Raw genomic sequence first — 23,999 nt, 5'->3', positions numbered from 1 at the left:
GGTTTCTGGGCTGTCGCTGAGAAACACGGAGTTTGAGCTCCCTCCAAAGATTCTCTATTGGGTTTAGGTCTGGAGACTGGCTAGGCCACGCCAGAACCTTGATATGCTTCTTACAGAGCCACTCCTTGGTTATCCTGGCTGTGTGCTTCGGGTCATTGTCATGTTGGAAGACCCAGCCTCGACCCATCTTCAATGCTCTAACTGAGGGAAGGAGGTTGTTCCCCAAAATCTCGCAATACATGGCCCCGGTCATCCTCTCCTTAATACAGTGCAGTCGCCCTGTCCCATGTGCAGAAAAACCCCCCCAAAGCATGATGCTGATGTGAATGCTTCACAGTAGGGATGGTGTTCTTGGGATGGTATTCATCATTCTTCTTCCTCCAAACACGGTTAGTGGAATTATGACCAAAAAGTTCTATTTTGATCTCATCTGACCACATGACTTTCTCCCATGACTCCTCTGGATCATCCAAATGGTCATTGGCAAACTTAAGACGGGCCTTGACATGTGCTGATTTAAGCAGGGGAACCTTCCGTGCCATGCATGATTTCAAACCATGACGTCTTAGTGTATTACCAACAGTAACCTTGGAAACGGTGGTCCCAGCTCTTTTCAGGTCATTGACCAGCTCCTCCCGTGTAGTTCTGCGCTGATTTCTCACCTTTCTTAGGATCATTGAGACCCCACGAGGTGAGATCTTGCATGGAGCCCCAGTCTGAGGGAGATTGACAGTCATGTTTAGCTTCTTCCATTTTCTAATGATTACTCCAACAGTGGACCTTTTTTCACCAAGCTGCTTGGCAATTTCCCCGTAGCCCTTTCCAGCCTTGTGGAGGTGTACAATTTTGTCTCTAGTTTCTTTGGACAGCTCTTTGGTGTTGGCCATGTTAGTAGTTGGATTCTTACTGATTGTATGGGGTGGACAGGTGTCTTTATGCAGCTAACGACCTCAAACAGGTGCATCAAATTTAGGATAATAAATGGAGTGGAGGTGGACATTTTAAAGGCAGACTAACAGGTCTTTGAGGGTCAGAATTCTAGCTGATAGACAGGTGTTCAAATACTTATTTGCAGCTGCATCATACAAATAAATAGTTAAAAAATCATATATTGCAAATTATTCCATGAGCATACATTGTGTTTATGTATGAAGCAATTTTACTCAGACGCTCAAAAGCTGGCAGTGGCGTAAAATGCAAAAAGCTTGGAAAAATGACAAATGGGGCCATTTATGTAATTGATAAAAGGTGTGAGAACAAGTAGATAGATCAGACAGACTGTCAGGAGAGCCAGGCCCTCAGAGACTGATTAGAAAATAGGCAACTACTAGAAGAGAGAGGAGCAAGACATCAAAGGAATAGATTGTGTCAGTTGGCAGGGTGGGAAACACATCCACAAAATGTACTTCTTGTCCTGTAAATTAGTACCATCAGAGGGCTCAATCTAGCTTATAACAGCGAGTCTTCAAGTGGCTCCAAAATGAGTTTTGGCTTCTTTCCCACCCTGGGACTGAAGATGGTTTCAGAAGTGAGCAGAGCAGACAGAACAGAGAAGAAGAGAGACAGAGGTGAATGCAGAGCTACAGAATAGTTTTATTAAGCATGCTACAGACGTAATGCAGAATACATGAGAGAGACCATGAGAGGGAAAACTCAAAAAGCAGGAAACCAAGGCGCACCTCCCCTTGTTAGAAAATAATTCATCCTTTAATTGTGCCTCTTCAGAACTATACCAAATCCTTACATTTTGAGCTGTATAAAATCAGACTTGGAAGAAAAAAATACACATTACTATTTTTATTTCTGAGCAAGAGGTCCTGTTGGGTCGTTAAAAAAATGGGAATTAACTCACCACTTATAATTCTGGCCGTCAGTGTGTTCTAATGCTTTTAGTTCAAATGAATTCAAGGAACACTAAAAGGCACAGAAACTTTGGTCCAACTGAGTAGCCCTCTCTAGTAAACGGTCACTTAACAATAAAATCACAGTGGACTCCTCTTCTAACTGCTTCCACAGCATGCAACACTTTCTGATGGGAGATCCTATCATAACTAAACATGCTTAGAAAACCATTGTCACTGACGATTACACCTCACTGCCAAGAAGAAAAGCATGGAAGGCTTCAAAACACAGATAAAGAAATCACACCGTGATATGTGGCGTTATGTGAATTCAAAACTGGGGAGAACAGTCTCACACTGAGCGTACTCGTGGAATAATGGAATTCAAGTGAAGCTGCCAGGCACAGGATGCTGGAAAACTCTTATTCTCTTCTGTTGATAAACTAAAAGGGAAACTGTAACAATGTCTAGAGGATGACAACACAGCTTGCACTCTCAAAAATATCCAATACCAATGTGCCTCAGAAGCATAGCAGAGTAAAGAGTGACCATGTCCAGCTGTAGAAATGGTTGATATTGTCAAGTAAGGCACATAAGTACTGTATCTTTCCAACTAAATAAAGAATTAAACACCGATCTACATCAAACTATCATACAGGGGGACAATCAATCATGTAATATTGTGTTTGACATAAAAATACAGAGGTACAGTTAATAGCTGGGAGGATCCAGTATCTGAAACATACTCAATTCTTCTCTTTAAAAAAAGGATGCGAGTCAAAAATGTCAGTCTCTCTCTAGGAATGACAGGATCAACAAAACCCCAACAACAAAACTGCCCCCCCCAGTGTCCAGACACAGTCTGTAAGGTTTCTGACACGCTGCGGATCAGATCTTTAGATGGTGGACTTGGAGAAGGAGACTCTCAGGTGCTGGCTGCCTCCCATGTTGTAGTTGTGCAGGTCAATCAGGGCCTGGATGGCCTCCTCCACTGTTGACATCTGGATCAGAGCCATTTTGCGATCCCTAAAACAAATATGACACCGCAGTGAGTACCAGTGCACAAACGCTGAACCACAGCGAGAATCATTCATTGTTCAAAGATGGAGCCCATCCTGGATCCTTCAGTGGGATAGGTCTACTTACTGGAAAAACTTGAATGCTTTCACAGTGCCTCCAGCGTTGGAGAAGAGCAGCCGCAGGTCATCCTCCGTCACATCTTGTCTGTTGAAATAAAGGCCAAAAGTCAGAGTAATAAGGACTCGTTTGTTTTAGCACGAAGTAGCTCTAATGAAGAGTTCTAATGAGCATCACAAGGACAATGTTTCTAATGTTTGTGTGTGCCCCATGTGGGCTGAGTCCTTGGCAGCGGCCCTTTGCTACCTGACACTTGGTATTCCTTGCTATGGTCTTTTTCACATTGGCATGTCATATCAGGGGAAAAGTGTAAGTGATAACTATTTTTTTTTTTATTTTAATTTACATAGGTGAACTAGTTCCAGGGTTCCTACTGTTGTGCATTCTGGCTCTCTGGGACACTCCATGGACCTGAGCCATCATTTACGTTGTCTGCTGTGAAAAGGTCTATACAGTCTGGTACTCAAACAGTGCTGAGATTGAGAGTGCAGTCAAATGTGATTTAAAAAAAAAAACTACGGTGATTCCCAGTGGAATTCAAGGGATGTTGGAGACAGAGCTCTGTCCAGTATCTAACAGAACCGACTGGCCTGGTCAGGGTTTCTGCAGGTATCAGCAAATCTCATTTCATGCTTTTTTCATGCCACTTTAAACTAATTTCATGCCCATGTCCAACTGCAGATACTTTGACACACAAATTGTAAGCATTTGACAATGCCAATTTTTTATATTTGAAAATCCAAATTTAACTGTCAGATGGCTCACAAGACGGTTTACAGTCATTAAACGCAACACAAAGTGCTTCACAAAATAAGAACACAACAGAAATACAAATATTTAAAACACTGTTCACTGAGCAGCTCGCGTCTCTGCCCCGCAGATCTCAAAACAACATGCACCGATAATTAAAAGCAATGAACCTATACTGCTTACGGCAGTAGGCAAATTCGCCAAAATCATGTCAACCAGTCCCAAAAGTTAGACTAACTTCAAGTAAGCACCGCCATCTGAACTGAAAGCTGGTATTGAAACAGGGTGTAGCCAGACTTTGGTTTCTAAGGGGGAATACCCTCTGTCCATATTTGCAATGGGATTGTACTCCGGGTTTACCGTCGACGGGCTTTAACCAGGTTCTGAATAGTTCATCCTCCAACCACTTCTGCTGAAACTTGCATTTTCCGTCATTTGATATTTCCTCCGTTCTTTCGCCACAGCGTACACTCACTCACACCATAGACTGTAGACTCACACTCACCGCACGTTGCATTACTAGCATCCGGTGTCGCGACTTCGTGCACCAGCCGTAAAAAACAGCCAATTAAAAGGTTCCACCTGTCAACCATTACGCTATACTTCCGATCAAAATTAGATTTAGATGTTTATATAATCAAAATAAATCGTGAAAAACAATGTTTTTATTCCATCAAGTTTACATAATTTTTAACGCCCTTGAACATCAAAGTTCATGCTTTTTCATGCCAGTTCATGCCTGAATTTTCACAAAATCTATTTAATTACTTTTCATGCTTTTTAATGACCCGCGGAAACCCTGCTAGTACTTACGGGACGTTGGAGAGGTGAAGGGTGGCAGATGGCGGGAAGATGTTCTGGAAATTCTTGGAGCCAGGTTTCTTGAAGCGGTGAAGTGGGGAGTTGGCGTAGTCCTTGGTCAGGCCCTGGTCGTCCAGGCCGTCACGGGGCAACGCCACCGTCTGGTGCTTGGACAGCGTCACCCGGATGATCTTCCCGTACATCTTTTGGCCATTCAGGTGGCTCATTGCTGTGGCCGCGGCAAAAGAGAGGACGGTCAGTGGTGAAATTGCTGCAGCCTGTAATGTGGTATTCACTGGCTGTACTAACTGAACCCAATTCAAAGAAAGCATGTAAATCACTACACAGTTAAAACTAGATCTATATGCATAAAAGGGTTAAAAGTGAACGTCTTTGTATGCAGTCACACTGAGTGATGAGTGTCATTCCTTTGACTCATCACACAACTACTAACGGCAGCAGTGAACTGGCCACGCTCACAACTCTGTTTTCCAACATACTGAAGGACAGCTCTGTCTCTTAAGGGTTCCTTCCACATCGTCCATTTCAAATTGCCAGACTTCTCGGTAGATTTTTCAGACAATATTTGACATACGAGGACAAATAGCTAGAGGTTATGTTTTCGGTTTGGTTTGTCAGCAGGGCTACACAAAAACTACTGGCCCGATTGTCATGAAACGTGGTTAAAGGGTGCAGCATGGGCCAAGGAAGAAACAGTTACATTTTGGAGCAGACACTCACAAATTATTTTTCACTTTCCTGAACATTGCGAGACAGGGCATAGCCTTGGCGGAAGTCTGTGCTGCAGTCGGCCTTGGTTCCTCTCAGACCGCAGTGCCTTTGCCCTCGCATGTCTTACAATTGCTGCCCTTCTCCATGTTTGAGATGTCCAACGATTTTACAGACAGAATAATCATTAAGTAATGCGAAGTAACCCAAAAATCTAGGTATTATCACAAAGTGTGAACTACAGTAATACAGATCACCTCTGGAGGTTGGCTTCTAAGTAAATTACGTAGGTAGATTAAATATTAATCAAAATATTTGTCAGAGACGAAGCAACGGGATGTACTTTCTTGACCGTCTCGTTTCATCCATTTAGAAAACTTGAAAATGGTGTTGGTTAGTCTAATATGACGTCCAACATCTGTAATAACATTATTTAACATTTTTAGTGGCACTCAGTATGGTTTATGCCTCCTGGGATGCCCGAGCATCCCAACACGATGGTCCGAGTTGGTGCTTGTGACGTCTGCTCACCTAGCTGGGCCTGGTTGCCATCGGACATCTGAATGAGAGCGCTGTCCTTCTTATTGTAAAGGATCTTCACCCTCTGGACATCGCCGTACACTCCTGCATTAGAGCCACAGGCGGGCACGAGGAGAAGCGGTGAGGTGGAGAGAAAGCAGACAGTTAGAAAAACACTGAAAGTTAGCATCGGAGACAAGGACATTTAAAAGACAAGAAACACAGAAGAGAGACTAGCAGAGTACACACAAGAACTTCACAGTAGAGTGAGAGGTGTGTAGAGAGAACAGGTAAAGAGAAGAGACACCCTCGAAACAGATAAGTTATCAAGCTGGCTAGAAATAAAAAAAAAAAAACAGCATGCAAAAATAATCACTTAACCGTGCATTAACAGATTACGAAGTAGCAGATTTTAAGGCTAAAGTAATCAACGTTAACCCAAACCAATAAACAGGGGGCCAAAATGTATTACAAATTACCAAGCAAGCTACTGTGCGCAAATAAATATACATAAGCTTGTAATAATAATACTAATAATGACAAATGTCTCAAATAAAGAATGAAATAGAACAAAAAGAGAAGGTAGAGAGAGAGAGAGAGAGAGAGAGAGACAGAGAGAGAGAGAGACAGAGAGTGACAGAGACAGAAAGAGAGAGAGAGAGAGAGAGAGAGAGAGAGAGAGAGAGAGACAGAGACAGAAAGAGAGAGAGAGAGAGAGAGAGAGCGAGAGCTAACGATAACATACCGAAGAGGGTAAACAGACTTTGGGGCGTAACCATCTTTAGAGGGAGAGAAGAGCAACAAGCAGCGTGAGACAGGTAGAGAGGTAGAAGAGTCGGAGCGGAGCGGAGCGGAGGTAGAGATGGACAGATCGATCCAGAACGGAGGTAGGTAGGAGGAATGGTGGTTTTTGTTTTCCCCCCGGAGAGTGATGGAGGTGGTGGGTCATGTAGGAGGGGAACAGGCAGCGAGAGAGAAGTCATGGAGGGGAGGAGGGGAGGGGTGGTGGTTAATGTGGGAGGAGGTGGAGCAATAGGAAGGGGTGATTAAAAGTCCCCCACCAGCACATGGAGTGGGGGGGGGGGGGCAGAATGAATGGAGGGGAGAGGAAGGGGGGGTAGAGAGGGAGGGATGGGGGGGAGTGAATAGGGAAGCAAATGCAAATTGGGGGGAGGGGGAATACAAAAAAATAAAAAGTGAGGAGGGGGGGAGGGACAAAAAATAAAATATAGGTCAGTACACTGGAATAATGCAGGTAGTTTGGTCAGAGATAATGGCTTGGATCAATGTTTTCTTTAGTCAAAATACAGCAAATGGCTTCACCCTGGACAAGCATGAGGTAAAGTTACATTCATGTCAAAATCATAATAAAATCAGCAATATAAAGTCAAAACCATGGGATAAAAAACAACATGCAGCAGGTCGGAAATCTGAAGATGTACATTCTTTCAGCGAGGGAGAGAAGGGTACTACAAGGGTGTGAGAAGCTGAGGGGGGGGGGGGGATAGTTAAGAGACCATGCAGTATAATTTGGCATGCAAGAGTTGATGTGAAGGCCACCTGAGTAAAACATGGCGTTCACACAAGTCTGAGAGGCTAAAAGAAGGATTAAGCACAGTATCTTAACATCAGGTGTTTGAGTGGTTGAGATACTGTCAGAAGCTCATTCACAGCCAGAGAAAAACAGACTGATGAGGAAAGAGACAAGAGACATTAGGTGAGACAAATTAGATGCCGCTTAGGTCACAGTTAAAAAGGCAAAACGCAGAGGAAGAGGGAGAAAAGTCAGTGAGCGAGCGTTTCAGAGAGGCAGGTATTTGTTCCCAGGACTGAGACACAGCTTAGGAGACCACAGAATGATTTCATATGAGCTTTCATATGAGCTGAGGAGAGGTGAGCAGAGCTTAGAGAGAAAAACAGAGAGAGACAGTTAGACAGTTAGCGGAGTTAGATACAGTTTGACAAGAGAAGGGAGGGCAGAACATCAGAGGAGGAAAGAGGGAGGGTTCTGGTGCGGTGACAGAAACAGCAAATCCCCCTCTTTCTTATAGGGACATAAGGCTTGACCACAAGTTAAAAAAAAAATAACAGCAAGGCTCTGGGTGTGTAAAGGACACTAAAAAAAGCAAAGAAAAGGTTAGACATGTTTTTTTTTTTTTTTTATACTTCATGTCAAAACTAACTGGAATAATAACGAGGTCCAGTGCATCTATTCTGAAGCGGTTTGGACTCTGTGGGCCAGATGTACAGACATTTGTGAACGTAGCGTTATCAGCGCCATGTCCAACCGGCAGAAAGCGCATGCTGTGATACTTCAGTTTACGTCATATTTACCAAACCTGCAGTTCAGCAGGTAATCAGCGCCTTTCTCCGCCCACTATACCGTAAATTGCGCTGTAGCAAAGCGTTAACTACTAGTGCTATGATACGGCTGAGTGCAGACTGCGATATTCCCACTGCTGATGCTATGACTGTTTAAAATGATCCTGATGCCAATATTTGTAATGTAGCGGGGAGTTTAACAACTGCTGGGATGGAATGTGAACGCTTAGTCGGAGATTCTATGTCATCTATGATTTCTTCCAGTAACTGTAATACTGCATGGCTGCTTAATCTGTAACGCTTAATGATTTCGTGTTCACTCAACTGAAAAAGTGTGATCCTTTCAAAAATCAAAAATCCTTTCAGCTCGTCTCCTTGGCCTATGTCTTCGTCTTGCTCGGATTACTGCTACCATTTCACCAGGAGGCACATGCGAGGAAACCCGCTTGTGGCCGGTTTACACCTGCTTTTAAGAGGCGAAAATAGAGAAAAACGCAAAATAGAGGCGCGCTTTCACGGGCGTTTTTGTACATACCGCGGAATACATAATTAGGCACACTTTACGCTTCCCCTCCAATCTTTATGGGAAACTCCCACTTTCCCCTTCACCGTCCCATGAATGCATATGCATGACACGGAAAAGCGCAATTGGCCATTTTCCATCCCCGCGACAGGCAGTCTGCGCTTTTACCTCAGTGCGGCCCGTTTGTACATACCTCGCCATGCTTTTACGCGCACGTTGCGAAACAAATACGCCTGAAGTGGGCGCAAAAGCGTTAGTACATCTGGCCCTCAGTGTAATGTCGAGTGTCCCCTGGGACAGATCAGTGTCCATCAGAACAGACATCATCACAGCTCTGAGTGGCTGAACGTTCTGGAAATATCTAGAGAAAGATATGGACTACTTTTCCGCCTAAGATATTATCAGCCCGACTACAGAAAAGCATTCTGTAGAATAAAAAGCCCAAACAAAACCACGCTTGTGTTCTCACAGAAGAGTTCTAAATCTGAGAGTATCTAATATTTGCGTGAAAATAGAATTGACCAAGATCACAGCACTGTTGCCACCAAATACACCACATTATGTAACGTAAACATCCCAGCATGGACCTTCTTAAGGTCTCCGCTATGACAGACTCAAGACATGACAAAAGTAGCACGGGGAAACTACTGGCCCTAACCAGCAAAAAACAAAACTACAGAGGGATGAAGTTGGGGGGTAGATGGTCCATCTGACAGGTGTGTGTGTGTGCAGGTGTGTTACTAACCTCCTCGTTGAGGTTGCTGACCAGCAGGACTCCGCTGGAGCCCGTCTGTCCAGCGAGGGCCACCCTCCCTGCAGCAGCAGCCGCCGCAGCCGCCGCGCTCAGAGGGTTCAGCGCTCCTGTCAGGAAGCAGACCAGGCAATCATGGAATGGAGAGCAGCACTTCCACTAAACCACAGCATAACAACACTGAGCAGGATATGGACGCAAGCCATAAACAGCCAAAATGACTGATAAACAGCCACCACTCAGCTTTGATTAATTCCATTTTTTTTTTTTTTTTTTAAAAAACAGCTTTTACAAATTATTCAACCTGATAAAAATGTCTCATGAGACTAAATTAAAGCAGTTGGTACAAACATCAACAACAGGATTAAAGGAAGAAAAAGAAAAGTGTGATGTACCTGGGATCTTACCGAGGAGGGAGTTGGAGTCTTTGCTGAAGGCAGCGGCCACCGAGGGGTCGATGCTGGGCTGGCCGTCACCAGCGGGCAGCTCGGGCCGCGTGTAGTCGCGACTCTTATCGTTGTTGTACTTGACATTCAGGTTGACCAGCTTGGAGAAGTCGATACGCAGCGTGCAACATGAGTTGTAGATGTTCTGGCCATCCAGTGCCTGGCGGGAGAAAAAGAGTCATCATATACGTTCAACCATTAAATGTGGCATTGCAAAGCACTAACGCATTAATACTAAAGAGCTGTAGGTAAACAAGCTCTTACCAGTTTGGCCTGCTGTGCATTGACAGGATCGCTGAACTGCAGAAGGGCCTGGAACTGATTATTCTTGGTGAATGTGATTATCTTCATGACTGTGCCAAACTTGGAGAAAATCTGCAAAAAAAATCAAACAATACAAAAGTGAGTATTACGTCACATGCAAACTGAACCGTTCCTGTGTGGGCTGCATACCTGTTGCAGCACATCCAGCGTTACAGGGTAGAACATGTTGTCGATGATGATCCGCAGCACAGGACTGGAGGCTGCAGCCAGAGCCTCCTGTACGTCTGAGCTGGGGGAGCCGCCGGACTGGACCGCCGACACTGCCTGAAGCACCGCCTGGGTCCGCTATGGACAAACAAGCTGTCAGTCACTCACTTTAACAATGGGGTTCAACAGGAAACATGGTGAAATAATAATAATTTAAAAGACACACACACACACACACACACACACACACACACACACACACACACACACACACACACGTTGAACATCATTATCTTCATATGTTTTACACCTCCAGTTACTTCAGAACATCAAGTATTAAGATAGTCAAACAAAAAGTTCTCTAGTTCTCAACCAATTACAGGCACAGGAGCTGTAGCTGGAATGATAAAACAACGGTTGTGGTGTTTGGTCTGTTAGTCTGGCTCTACCAACCTGATTGCCAGCATCAGTTTTGAGTTCTTTGTGATTGGAGTACTGAATAAAGACAGGGACATTGCGGATATGAGGAGTTACAGTGGAGTAGTAGTTAACCATAGTGATGGCCGTCTCCTCCGTCCCCATCTCCAAGAATGCCTGGAAGAAGAGAAAAGAAGAACTAGAAGTAATTATGCGCTACTTAGTTTCCACTAAATTTGGACAAACCTTCCATCCATTTTCATTGAACTATGCAAAGTTATTTTCATCCTGCAAGTAACAGACAAATAAATTAACAGGGCGGACTAAAGAACCTCTGTCCTCTAGACCAAAACAGATGAAGTTGTGTGAACATCGAGGGGTGTCAATCGATCGAGAATAGGCGACACAATGACATCCGTACTGCGAGGAGAACAATGCAGCTGTGCTTGACAGAAATCTCAGGCCCAAATGCCAAATATCTCCTACGGCCCTCGTCAGCAGACACACAATAGGCTTTTGGTCTGCTTCGTATGGAGCTGTGGGCACGTTTCAGATGCGGTTCAAGATCGCAAGACCCAATGAGTCCAAAGTCCTCATGCGATACAGTCAGATGTTAGCAGACACTGTCCCCCAGAGAAGAAAAAACATCTAAAACTGAAGCCCAACACTTATTAGGGTTGGGTACCGAACTCTGTACTTTTTTGGTTACCGACCGAATTACGTCGGTACTACCGAGGAGCGAATGACGTTAAATCAATCCATGCCAAATTTCGGTACCTGAGAGTGCGTAAGCGCAAGCTTCTCTGTCCTCTCTGCATGTTGACAGAGAGTGACACACACACACACGCGCGCACACAGGTGCAGATGGAGCAAACTACGTCGCCTCTGCAGTTTGTTGAAGTCCCAGTGAGTCACGGCAATGCCGATAAAGTGGTTTCAAGTGTGGTTACAGTTTTTATAACTTCACGCAGACAGCGTTCGCTGCGATATGATATTAATGGCGAGGCGAAATTGACATTACACGTCCTCTGAGACAAGTAGGCACAACAGTCCTTTCTATGCCCTGGTCACTGACTGGCAGGCTGGAGGTTGTGGGGCAGAGCAAGGCAACTTTATGTCTATAGCACATTTCAGCAACAAGGCAATTCAACGTGCTTTACATAAAACATTAAAGAGCAATTAAAAAGGGTCATGGAACATGATAAAACATTCTAAAAAATAATAAGATACAAATACAAGAATAAAAGTTTCAGTGCAGTCTAAGAAATTAATAATTATTAGATTGAATAGGTTGCAGGGACGGGTTTGGGAGGAGAGAGGGAGGTGTGCTATTTTTTGTTTATTTTATTTTCAGTGTAAAATGTTCTAAATAAATAACAAAATGTTCTAAGTAAACAGGATGAATAGGTTTGGAATTATTTTTACAACTGACATTTGTTTTTATTACGAGGGAAAGTACTGTTGGGTAGCGGAACCGGATTTCAGGTACTGGTACCGATAAAAATGTGAACGGTACCCAACCCTAACACTTATGTGGTTCTTACAAATCCACCATGTCCACGGCTTCCTCCACTCACCTGGTTCTTCCCCTTCAGTGTGAGGATATTGGTAACTTTGCCAAAAGGCAAGCCGAGGGCGATGACTTCGGTCTCTGAGGCCTCGTTGGGCAGTTTCCTGATGTGGAGTACACGAGATGGTGGGGCCTCCTCCACCCTCAGCTTTTTACTGTCACTGCCATTGGAAGCCCCGTCTGAAAGTGTAGCATACACATCCATTACCTGGGCCAATCAATGCAATGGTATTCTGTATTTTTTGTCACCGTCAACACATCTCAGGAAAAGGTAAGAAGCAACAATGTGTCAGTCTGTCCCTTAAGCCCATTGGTTCCTACCGAAGAGATCATTCTTTGAAACCGTGTCATGATTATAAACTACTAAAAGCTCAGTCATTTCCTAAAACAGCTGGCCGCTGTCATTTTTAGCAAATGTTTCTCAAACAGGACGAAATGGTACATTTGTTGGGGACTATTTATATTTCTATTTTCAGATGACTTTTTCTGATACATCAGGCTGGGATACACACAGTACTTGTTAGAAGGATCACTTCATTAGCCTAGAAATCTAGACGCGCCCTCTCGGCAGCAAATTTAATTTGCAGCCAGGGTCAGTGTAGCAACTCTCCGTTGGCTTGCAAGCTGGAAAAAGGAAGATGTGTTCCGAGTTTTGCCGACCGGATACGGCAAAAGTTTAATCTATCAACCAACTCCACTACCTTCTTCAGTGCTCTGCCTGGTTGTAGCGCTATCCTATTACGTGCAGAGGGAATTTGAAAGACAACCGTTTATCCCGATGTGGGTCTGGCTTGTTAGGCTATCATTTCATAGTTTGGGTCTGCACATCAGATTTGTTCTGAAAAGAAAATGACTTTGAGAAGGTACACAGTAGCCTGAGCCAGTCAAACTACTAAGATGAATAATAATTTAATAATTCTGTTTTGTAGCACAACACCCGACCTAGTCATGTTAAATGTCATGTTTCAGATGAAGCTGGGATCCTGAAATTAAACAACTGTCAATCCACATTGACATTAGCTTGGAAGAGGGGCGCTGTGTAGCAATGGTAGATTAGGACTTTGATTAAAGACACTGGATGTTGTTTAATAGGCAAACTTCGTCCGTCTTTTCTTTGTAGTGCCATAACCAGCTCTTGCAGTCGTCCTTAGTTCTGCTGCCGATAGCAGGAGGAGGAATTAAAATGCAGAGGTATCCACCATGTCTCCTTCAGTCACATGTTGTGGTGTGTGGGTGCCCTCCTACAGAGGAGCGTGATGTTATTCACACACCAAACAGCTCCCATGGGGTTCAACACAGCCGGTTTCACTTTTCAAACACCATTTAACTCCTTTTAATGCCGTCTGTCACTACCGATCAAATGGCTGTCTGCAATCCCCCCCCCGCCCCTGTCCAAGGGTGGTCGGAACAAACTCACCACTGATACTGCTCATGCCAGAGTTGGGACTGTTGTACATACTCAGTTCATCTGATCCTCTCTGCAGAAAGAAAGACATAGACAAACAGTCAGGAACAGTTGTGAAATAATGGGGGAAACTAGGAAACTATTTCCATTTTCCAGACAGGCCCTCAAAGGCAACAATAAGGAAGACGTCTCTGAAGACAGTTTAAAAGGAACAAAAGGGGTAGGTGGAAAGGGACATAAAACAGAAGAAGAGTGGTCTGCTCCTCCTCTTCTGGTGTGGGTTTAATCTTGCTGAATTTAAGATGTCAAGACTTGTCATTTCATCCTGAGCTCTACTCGGTCCCAGAAGGCTTGCTGGGGCTGACGGGCGCCCTGTGCTCTTAAACCTGACTGATGGGATGAAGCAGAACCTGGCTGGGGACCCATTACACACACAACGCTATAATAGCTTCACACAGCCCTCGTGGTTTCTGTCCGACTACATTTGAACCAATTGTTCTTTTGTCACTAACATTCTTTATGGTAACGATAAACTAGATGTTGCAGGCTCTGCTACGGCGACAGGACACAAATAAATTGGAAGGGTAATAAAGTTGTCCGACTTGGGCCAGAATGTGAGCACGCAGTGCACGAGCTACAAGAATCCAAGAAAAGATTTCTGTCCCAACAGCTGGCGCCCCTCTGTTCTGTCCTCGACACTGAAATATTGATGAAATAAACAGGATGACAAAGACCCAACATATCAGAGTTTTATGACTGTTCCGTTTCCCTTCCAGAGAGGACTTTAACTTTGTTTTGTGCAGACGGAAACGCAGCAGGCATTCAACAAATCAGGTTAGGCAGCCACAACAATGCGCTTACCCTAGGAAATGGTTGCATTTTGGTGATCAGCTGGGACACAAGCCTGAGCCGTTTCATTAAAGCCATTCTAATGCTATCAAAGTTCAAAACTAATATTTTAAAGAAATCTGCTGGTTCTGGCTGCAGGCTGCATACCATCTTTATGGCATGTCTCTTTACATTTATTTTAATGTGTGTTTGGTGAAAGATACAAAACTAAAATGAGGTAAGGGGACCCAGAAGGAAATGTGACTAATTTTATTACGCAAATATTACACACTATACCAAAGCCTTATGGAGCATTTTGAGATTAGAAGACAAGAGAACATCTTGTTTTGATAAACAAATACGTTTTACTAACTTAGGTAAGATGGACCACAGGATTAACTGGCACTTCAGTAAAGGTCTAGTTATATCAGGGTATATACAGAAATCCTGGAGGTAAATTCAATACCATTTTTAATACCTTCTCAATATTTTTTAAAACCAACATGCCATTGAGTTGCAGGTTTATACGTATATTACGTTTATACCGTAGTCGATGCGGTAGCCGTAACGTTGGTTTGGACGGTGGCACTGGTTTGCGGTGGTGTCGGCCTAACGGTAGCAGCAGCACAGAAACTGGAGATTGATAAGGGCCGTTTTGCAGTCGCCGCAGCCGAGCTGGCACGCGCCAATGTGACGTCAAAATGACGTAGATCTCGCTGGCGCGCCAGGATTTTGAGTGCGCGAGCAGAGGACACGCACCACTCTATTTTATTCAGCGGCGCGCGACAAAGCAGAAACAGGAAGCATGGACGAGTTCGCGGACAGCCGGATGCCAGGACTTTGCGCCACCTCTGTTCAGGACTGCAACTAGTGTTGCGACCACCACGCGCGAGTATAAATAGTTATGGCGCTCCCATGACGTCACATTTGCGTTCAACAGGTCGGCTGCGCACGTTTAACTGTTCTCTGCGTATTCCAGATTTATGGCTGGTACATTGCATAAGCAACTGAAGAGCGTTAACCCCCATCCAAGTTATACTGATGTTTTTTTTTTTGTTTTTTTTTTACAAACCGAACAGTAAGTCTGCTGGTCTTTCCCCTCTACAGGCCTGAGCCAGACTTTAAACGCCGGGTCCTCTAGCCATTTATCGGAAAATGTGCATTTGCCCATGTTTGTCTCGGCAGCCTAGCTGTCAGAGCTGTTAAGGAGCTTGATGTTCAGCAGCCACTAGTCATCCAGTTCAGCGCGCAAATGTTTCATCCACAGTTTTGCCGACCGGATACGGCAAAAGGTTAATCCATCAACTAGCGTTGCTCTGCCTGGTTGTAGCGCTATCCTATTGCATGCAGAGGGAATTTGAAAGACAACCGTTTATCCCACCCCTCGGATTGAGCCCTGTCATTGGTGAGTTCCCAGACCCAACATCTTGATGTGGGTCTGGCTTGTCAGGCTAAGATAGGCTATCAGCCGATGCGGGATAGGATATAATATCACACGAAATTTACAAGATCAACTTAAATAGAGATAATAAAACAAATGGACAACTCATAGGTTTGCAAAAAAATAATTCAAAAAATGTATACCTCGTACAATGGCGATTAATACCTTTTAATGGCCTTAATTTTTACTAATTTGATTTACTACCTTGTAATACTTTTTAAAACCCTGCGGACACCCTGTATATACAGTCCATGATAAAAGTAAAAAGTGTAAGCATCAAAACATGCTTAAAAAGCAAAAGTGCTCATCATGCAGATTGGCCCATTTCAGAATAATAAATATATGTATTAGGATTATAATTATTGATGCATTAATGTGTGTTGCTTTTAAGTTGGAGCTGGTAAAAGGTGGAGCTCATTTTAATGACTTACGTACTGCTGGGTAGCTCGCGAATTTTGGGGATCAATAAAGCCTTATTGATACAAGTATATAATTCTTTATTTATTGATCAGATTTTGTATTTTTAATCTGAAAGTTACTAAAGCTGTCAGATGAATGTAGTCGGGTCAATGCTCTTCCACGACTGGTAACTGAGTTGAGAAGCGCCATGAAGTGAGCTAATGCTAGCTGGTTCAGCTAACATTACATATCAGGACGGTGGCGTTAAACGTTGTTCTGTTGTGATCCAACTCTCACATTAATCACTTCAGCCTGAGCACATAAAGGGCCGCACTGCAGCCTCCCAACAAGACTAACAACACAAAGCAGTTATATATAGGTCTATATCATTTTGGTCTATGGCCGTTGATAATGCCCCTTGGAAATCGACAATGAACTAAAAGGTTCCACACTGACTCGCATTTGTGAATTGGTCTGGCAATGTCAGACTAGAGGTATGTAGGAATATTTGAAAAAACATCCGACATCCATCTCTCTAATCTCGAGCCGTTTGTTTTTTGTTGTTTATGTAGTGTGTTTCGGGCCTGTGTGTAATTGTAACAAAAGGGGAAAAAATAATTTCTCCTTGTGGGATTAATTAAGTATGTCTTCTTGTTCAACAGCAGCAGCATACAAGTTATAAGAATGTGCATGTTCCTTGTTAATGTAGCAAAAAACACAAATACAGCATCCAAGGCAGGCACCCGTGATGTGTGTAGTGAACACTAAGCAAAGATTAAAGCAGAAAACCCACCTTCACTCCAACTGCAACATCGCTGATGCTGAAAGAGAGAGAAAAAAAAAAGTCAAAATGAAGGAAAACAATATATAAAAACAAGACGCTGTCAGATACACAACTTGTTACAGGTCTATAACCAAGTCTAAATTGCTGGCTGACAATTGTATGTTCTAGTGTTGTAGTACTGGAGACCGGTCTTAGTCTTGTCTCGGATGAAGAGGACTGGGGATTTTATTTCAAGACCACAACTGCAGGGATATCACTAATTTGCCTGTGTATTTATTTGTAAGGGTGTCACGATTCCGATTTGAAATCAACCGAAATTAAGTCACAATCTCGAATTAAAAAAACTGAATCGTCGATGCTGCCACGCCCCCATGTCACGTCCAGTCGGCTTGTCAAGCGGGAAAAAAACACGTGTTGAAGTGCTGCAAGTCAACCTCCACTAACTTAGCTACAGCCAGTCAAAAATTAGCATGGCAACTGCAGATGCAGGAGACCCGTCGACAGAACTTGATCCTCCCCCTCCCAAAAAAGCCACAGTTTGCAAGCTCTGCTATGTGCGTGTACCATATTCTGTGTTTACCATCGCACATTAGCCTAACAGCTAGCAGAGTTTCCTTCTGCTTATAGCTTAATCCCAACAAAACCGCACGGTTGAATTTCAGCCTGCACGTTTTGTAGCCTAAACAGAGCAGCTTATATTGGTTATATTAGAGAGAGCAACAAGTTAGCGGACTGCCGAGTCGCCCTCTCTGCTATCTGTCTGCTCAGCTGCTAAGACCGCTGTGCTGGCTTGATGGTGTTTTAAGCCCCCAACCCAGCATTCAAGGCAGTGCTGCGACTGTCGTCTTCAAGGCACCTAACCCTAACCATTGCCTTCCAGGCAGCGCTGCCTGGAAGACGACGTTGGGGGCTTAAAACACCAAAGCGTCTGCCCTCAGCATTGTCGGCAAACTTTTTTTCTTTTCTTTTTACTTTATTGACAAAGTGTCAAGTTTCCAACTGACTGAAGATAGAAGTCATTGTTACATTATGTTGTTAATAAATGTTTTAAATTTGACAATGTAATGTGGTACATTGCGAACAACGGTCAGATATTATATTGCATAAAAGTCTAGTCTAAAAATGGCATAGCAACCTGCGCTTTAAAAAAATAAATAAATGTAAAAATTGAGAATTGAATTGAATCGTGACCGTAGGATCGAAAATTTAATCAAATCGAGGATTTGGAGAATCGTGACACCCCTATTTATTTGTTAACATCATTACTGTGACTGGATGTGAAAGTTCCTCTTTCAAATACAACCAATAACTTGACTCATTTCTAGTCTGAAATGTGTTACTGGTAACCCCCGTTCCTCGCCCCCTTAACACACAAACCCAAAGTGAAATTAGGTGACAGGAGAAGAAGCTCTGGCTGTCTGGGAGATGTCAGCCAAATCCTCGGTAATAACATTTTATTCATTATATTTTTTTAAAGAGTTTATTTGCTAAACAACATCTAAAAGAAAACACACAGCACTGTGTAAATTCTGCAATGTAACGCTAACCGACATATCTGGGACTAGGGCTGTCCTCGACTAAAGACATTCTTAGTCGACTAACACTTATGATTTTGTCGATTAATCGATTAGTTGATGTAATCGACAGAGCTGTGCTCTTTGAGAGGTGGTTAAGACTAGAAAAGCACAATATAAATGTAGTTAAGGAACCATCTGTAAAACTGAGTTTCTCCACAATTAATCCTGCAAAAGTACCACTTTAAATATTGTGCTTACCAGAAATGTGCTCATAAGTTTCTTGGAAATGAGTAATTAAGCATGAATAACCATAAAAAATGACTCATCAACTAAAGAAATCTTAGTCGACCAAGACCAAAACGACCGATTAGTCGACTAATCGACTAAGAGATGGCAGCCCTATCTGGGACTATTAGCTAGTTGTGTATATACTGTAGGTTTCAGTTACTTGGTCTTGTCTCCGTCTCAAAGTCTCGGTCTCAATACACTATGTTCTTGGTAATGACTTGGTCTCGGTTTAGGTGGTCTTCACTACGGGAGCGTGCCTATGTTCCCACATTTCTAAGATTTTTTTTCCACTGAAAATTAGGCCCTATGTTCCCACATTTCTAAGATTTTTTTCAAAATGAGATGATTTTATCCCCCTAACGGTAACCCTAAAAAATGTTGTGGTAGGATAGGGCTTAAATTGAATGGAAATGTAGGAACAAGAAAAATCTTAGAAATGTGGGAACATAGGGTTGTGGGAACACAGGGCTGACCCCCTTGACTACAACACTGGTATGTTCTGAGGCATCACATGTTTAACAAATGGCAAAGTAGTGTGGCATCTTGTTAACAGATCTTTGTTACAGCAAGTCATAGAAATGTTATAAACTAACACCAGTTACTTCAGTCCATCTACAAACCCAACAACACTGTTACTCCCACTGCGACCAAAACTGTTCAGTTATTTGTTGTCTGCAGATTGAAAACCTACTGATACATTCCCAGGCCTTCATTCTGAAGAGAGACTGCCTCCTGATACCAGTGCATGTTAGTTCACACTTCCCCCTCCCAACATGTAGGTTGAAACCGCATTATGTTTGTAACGTGTATATATGTCCGTACAACGACATCAACACGATCTGGCCCCATGCTGTCCTAACTACCAGTTTCCCAAGGGGCTCATTTACGATTCATCACATCGTCAAGTGTTGAGGTCACGCTCCATGGTCCACCCCCGGACTCTGACTGACACACCCGACTACACTTCATGTAACCTAGCTACATGGAACACACACTTTATAGAAAGTGCAACGTTAACACTGCTTATATCAATATCAATATATATCACATATATCAACGGTGTTTATCATTTAGCTCCTTGCAGCTTTGCTACATCATACAAGTGTCTGATGTAAAAAGCAGCACGAAGTGACAAGGAGATCCTGTAGAGTCAGCTAAGAGAGTTAGCTAGCTTCAACACAAAGGACCGACGTTAGTGGAACGTTACATTAGTTAGCATGGCGGTGGCTAAACTCCACTAGCTGCTGCAGAATGCTAACGTTACTGTGGAGGACTAACATTATTAACACGTCTACCTGAGCATGTTTATCAAAGAGGTAGCAAAGCAGCCGATGAAGCTAAGTTATTAAGGCATGCTAACACGAGACACTTCCTTAATGGCAGAGAGCGCGTGGCTATGGAAACCCGTTAACAGCAGCAGCACGCGACTCCTCCTCGGCTTTTCCTAAACATGACGCATTATTTGACAAACTCATGTAGCACATTAGCTAATATAAGTCAAACGATATGTAGTAATGAAACGTTACCCGTCCATGTCTGCAGGTATTTCTCGTCCTTTTCGTCCTGTTGTCTTTCCAGCTTCCACCGACACTGCGCACGCACACATACACACGAGAGTAAAATGGAGGCAAATAGCAAGACGATGCAATGGCGGAAATGGGCGGAAAGTCTCGAAGCTGTTGAGCGCGCTGCCTTCAGCTACAATGACCCAAAACACATGTGTAGATACTATTTAGTCAATGTAACCTGGGACAGCTGATGAGAACGATTCTGTAACGTTTTTATTCTGACAGGGAGAGAAAATGAAACTGCTGTCAAAAATAGGCCTACAATAAATTGTCAGAAATAAAAGGATGGATTTCGACAATTCGATTTTTTTTTTGTCCCACACAAAAACAAGGGGAGGGAAACCGAACAACCCAAACAATATGTCACTGTCAATAGACATGTATAGGCCTACTGAAAATAAAGAATAAATGGAATAACACATTCTTTGAACGAGTTATTGGTTTTTCATTTTATGGAATTGTTACTTCTATGGTAAGTTCATGTGACATGTAATTCTCAGATAAGCTATAACTGGGGTGGAGCCAGATGTTGTAAACATTGGGGGCTCAGCCCATACCTGGGGGGGGGGGGGGGATTCCTTGGGCATGCTCCCTCAGGAAGATTCTTTTCCCATTTGCAGCAGCTATATGCACTATTTTTCAAGCCATTTTCACAATGATGTACATCATTTGTGGAAAAAACATGATAGTTGCCTAGGAAAATAATACATTTTTACTATTTTATGTATGTCAGTCCAGTGCTCTCTCTCTTCTAGCTCTGTGTTTGGTCTCCACCAGCTCCTCTCTTTAGCTGCTCAATGCTCCGCTGTGTTCCCCAGTTTGTATCTGACAGTTGCTATGTTTCCATCCACTTTTCAATGGAATTATCTGATATTTGTTAAAAACATTCATGTGAATTAAGCCGGTGAAAGTGTGTTTCCATCCAATGGCTTTAAAGCGAATAAAAACCTGTGCGTAATGACATCCCATGCTGTTTTGCGGTCAAATTGGTATATTGAATAGATTTGAAACATTGTAAGGTGTTTCCATTCATTTTCGCATCGAATCGCACAACATTCAAGCTAACATTTGCGAACAAAGTTTGCTAGCCAAAATGGATTGTGCTGTCTACCTACAAATGATTCATATTGCTCAAGTTGTAATAGTGCTTATGTGCCAGCTGATAGCGATGAATCAAGATATAATAAGACAACAGCGACGCTATCAAAACTTCGCTATGATGATGCAGATAAATGCCAGACAACAGTGGGAATGACAGCGCTCACAATTACATTGAAAAAGTCTCCTCCTTTTACGTCCAATTATGTCTGTTGTCGTTCACACCCCACCATGTCTGCAAAGAAAGCGGAAATACTTCTTCGTTTTATGGCAGATTGAAACCATAAAATTCCCTAAAACTTAATCGCAATTCATGATTTATTAATCAGCGTTTACCACATAAGCCGTTTACCCATTAAGAGAAAATCCGATGAGATCAAACATACAAACTTTGTGTCAATATTCATGAAATTCAATAAAATTTTACTGTTACATTTTTCATTCGATATTACTTAATTTGCATAAAAATGTGTGGATGGAAACATGGCTTGTGTCTATCTGCTGCTGAGCCAGTAGAGCACAGAGGCTTCATCAGAGCTTTCTCACTGAAAACAGCTGCTGCTGGTTGATTGACATTAGGACATACTGTACTTGTTTTCAGGATATTAGAGGAACCCTACACCTAACATAGAGTATATTTATTTTTAATGTCCATCACCACTTCACAAGATGTCTCCTGGACATTTCAAACTTCCTGAAAATGTCTGATTGACATTATGAAAACCATTTCAAAAATGTCAAGGGAACCATACGCAACAGCACCAAGGGACTGTTAATCTGGACCATTCAGACGAGGTTGGTTTTTGGCAGGGCAGTCTGCATGTGTGTAGGGGGGAGGGGGGGTGTGTGGAAGGAGAGGAGAGGGGGAAAAAACAGGGCAGCTTTTTGACAGACATGCGGGCTCCTGACAACGTCACGCCCTAGGTGAAATTAACGCCTAACTGCTTATCTTAAAGAACCTGGGATTTAATTAAAAATGACATTTCCCCAAAGACTTGCGCCTCTGAGGCTGCCATGTTGAAATTAGTTGATGAGGGGCCCTCTGAGCAAAAGGCAAATAAGCAAACTGTCAAACGCTCAGCAAATCACTGCCGTTTATCAGTCCTGCTCGCTGCTCAGGAAATAACAGTGGACTGACATCCTGCACAGCGCCCGCTGCACCATGGATACAAGTCATATTGTTATTAAAAAGAAAGAGGGGGGCACAAAACAAGCCTGTCAAATGTGATATGGAGACAAACAATGCGGTTGGGCTAAGTAGGGGAATAGGTTGCTGAAATGAGCTCTTAAGTCACCACGACATATTTTGCCATTGACAAAGGCATACTTTATGACTTGAAATTTCTGTATTTTGTAATGAGTGCCACTCCTTAACAGAGATTAACGAAAACAAGGCAAGGGAAATGAAATGCTACTGAACTGGAATCAAAAAGGTTAAACTCAGACCACGAACACTGAGAGCAGGACCAAAGTTGTTACTGATAAAGCTCTACAAATCTACATCATGTATAGAAAGCAACCTGTTACATTAATTATTTAGGATTTATTCCTGCAGACTTACACTCTGCACTACTGATGTTCACAATCTACACGCACAGTTTGACACATAGACATTGTATGTTGTTGTTCAATGGTGTATTGTTTATATACTGTATATTCATCTTCTTTCACCTACTTATATGAACATAAAAGCTATATGTTTATGTTCACCATATTCAGCTTTGTTGCCATGGTTTCAGCTGTGTGTCTGTTTCTGTGTGAGTATACACTGACAGTAACCAGAACCAGTCAAATTCCTTGTACACTATGTGAATACATATTGGCCCAAAAAGCTGATTATCATTCTGAGTAAGACCAAAAATGAGATACTGAGTATTTTCAGCCAGATAGGATTTTGTTCTTGCTCTTAATACAGGCCCAGAACTCTCGGCAATATTTGGGCCAAAGTTAATGAACTATATACTAACTGTCTAAAAATAGGGAGACAGACTTTGTGTGTGTTTGTGCATGTGGGTATATGTGTGTGTGTGTGTGTGTGTGTGTGTGTGTGTGTGTGTGTGTGTTGACAGAGGTGTCACAACGAAGACATCATTAGGAGGTGGGTTGTGACCATTGACTAGTAAATATTAATGGACAATGCATCCGGTTCGGCGAAGTGCTGCAAATGCGGAAGTGCCTTAAACCTGCATTCTATCTGAATTCCAGCAGGGGGCGACACGTACTATTGCAAAAGGAGGTCGGTTTCTGTAGAAGTCTATGATAAAGTGGCCCACTTCTCACATGATTTATTACCTCAGTAAACATGTTCATAATGAGTTGATGGTCTCAATCGCTAGTTTTAAGAATGATGTTCATTTTTTGAATTATGGTCTCGTTGATTTTAAAATCGGCGAT

At 42.9% G+C, this 23,999-nt stretch overlaps 1 protein-coding gene across 3 annotated transcripts; it reads right to left on the bottom strand.

Annotated features, from left to right (window-relative positions):
* Positions 1–1,569: 1,569 nt before the first annotated feature.
* Positions 1,570–20,644, bottom strand: LOC116065050 (polypyrimidine tract-binding protein 2-like). Of its 3 annotated transcripts, none has more exons than XM_031320503.2 (14): positions 20,466–20,644; positions 17,144–17,171; positions 13,695–13,755; positions 12,285–12,457; positions 10,744–10,884; positions 10,273–10,428; positions 10,084–10,194; positions 9,769–9,979; positions 9,368–9,483; positions 6,523–6,556; positions 5,790–5,882; positions 4,542–4,758; positions 2,988–3,065; positions 1,570–2,867 (listed from the first exon to the last, which is right to left on the bottom strand). In XM_031320503.2, exons 1-14 carry the CDS (start codon positions 20,543–20,545, stop codon positions 2,738–2,740), a joined length of 1,629 nt encoding a protein of 542 aa, XP_031176363.1. In that variant the 5' UTR covers positions 20,546–20,644; the 3' UTR covers positions 1,570–2,737. The 3 variants fall into 3 exon arrangements, with proteins under 3 accessions (XP_031176363.1, XP_031176371.1, XP_031176378.1); XM_031320511.2 differs by having other exon boundaries at positions 9,781–9,979; XM_031320518.2 differs by having other exon boundaries at positions 13,737–13,755; positions 20,466–20,616.
* Positions 20,645–23,999: the final 3,355 nt, after the last annotated feature.

Source organism: Sander lucioperca, chromosome 23, assembly GCF_008315115.2.
Source record: "Sander lucioperca isolate FBNREF2018 chromosome 23, SLUC_FBN_1.2, whole genome shotgun sequence".
NCBI lineage: Eukaryota > Metazoa > Chordata > Actinopteri > Perciformes > Percidae > Sander > Sander lucioperca.
The sequence above is the reverse complement of the archived record's forward strand: the minus strand, read 5'-3'. Positions and strand labels throughout refer to the sequence as shown.

What these genes read in the sequence shown, in the direction of transcription:
- LOC116065050 (XM_031320503.2), bottom strand. Translation starts at nt 20,545, where the DNA reads ATGTGTGCGTGCGCAGTGTCGGTGGAAGCTGGAAAGACAACAGGACGA. An exon ending in CCTCCTCGGTAAGATCCCAG is followed by an intron (nt 9,484 to 9,768) that starts GTACATCACACT and finishes GCTTCCTGACAG; the next exon opens with GAGCGCTGAACCCTCTGAGC. An exon ending in AAAGCATTCAAGTTTTTCCA is followed by an intron (nt 2,868 to 2,987) that starts GTAAGTAGACCT and finishes TATTTGTTTTAG; the next exon opens with GGATCGCAAAATGGCTCTGA.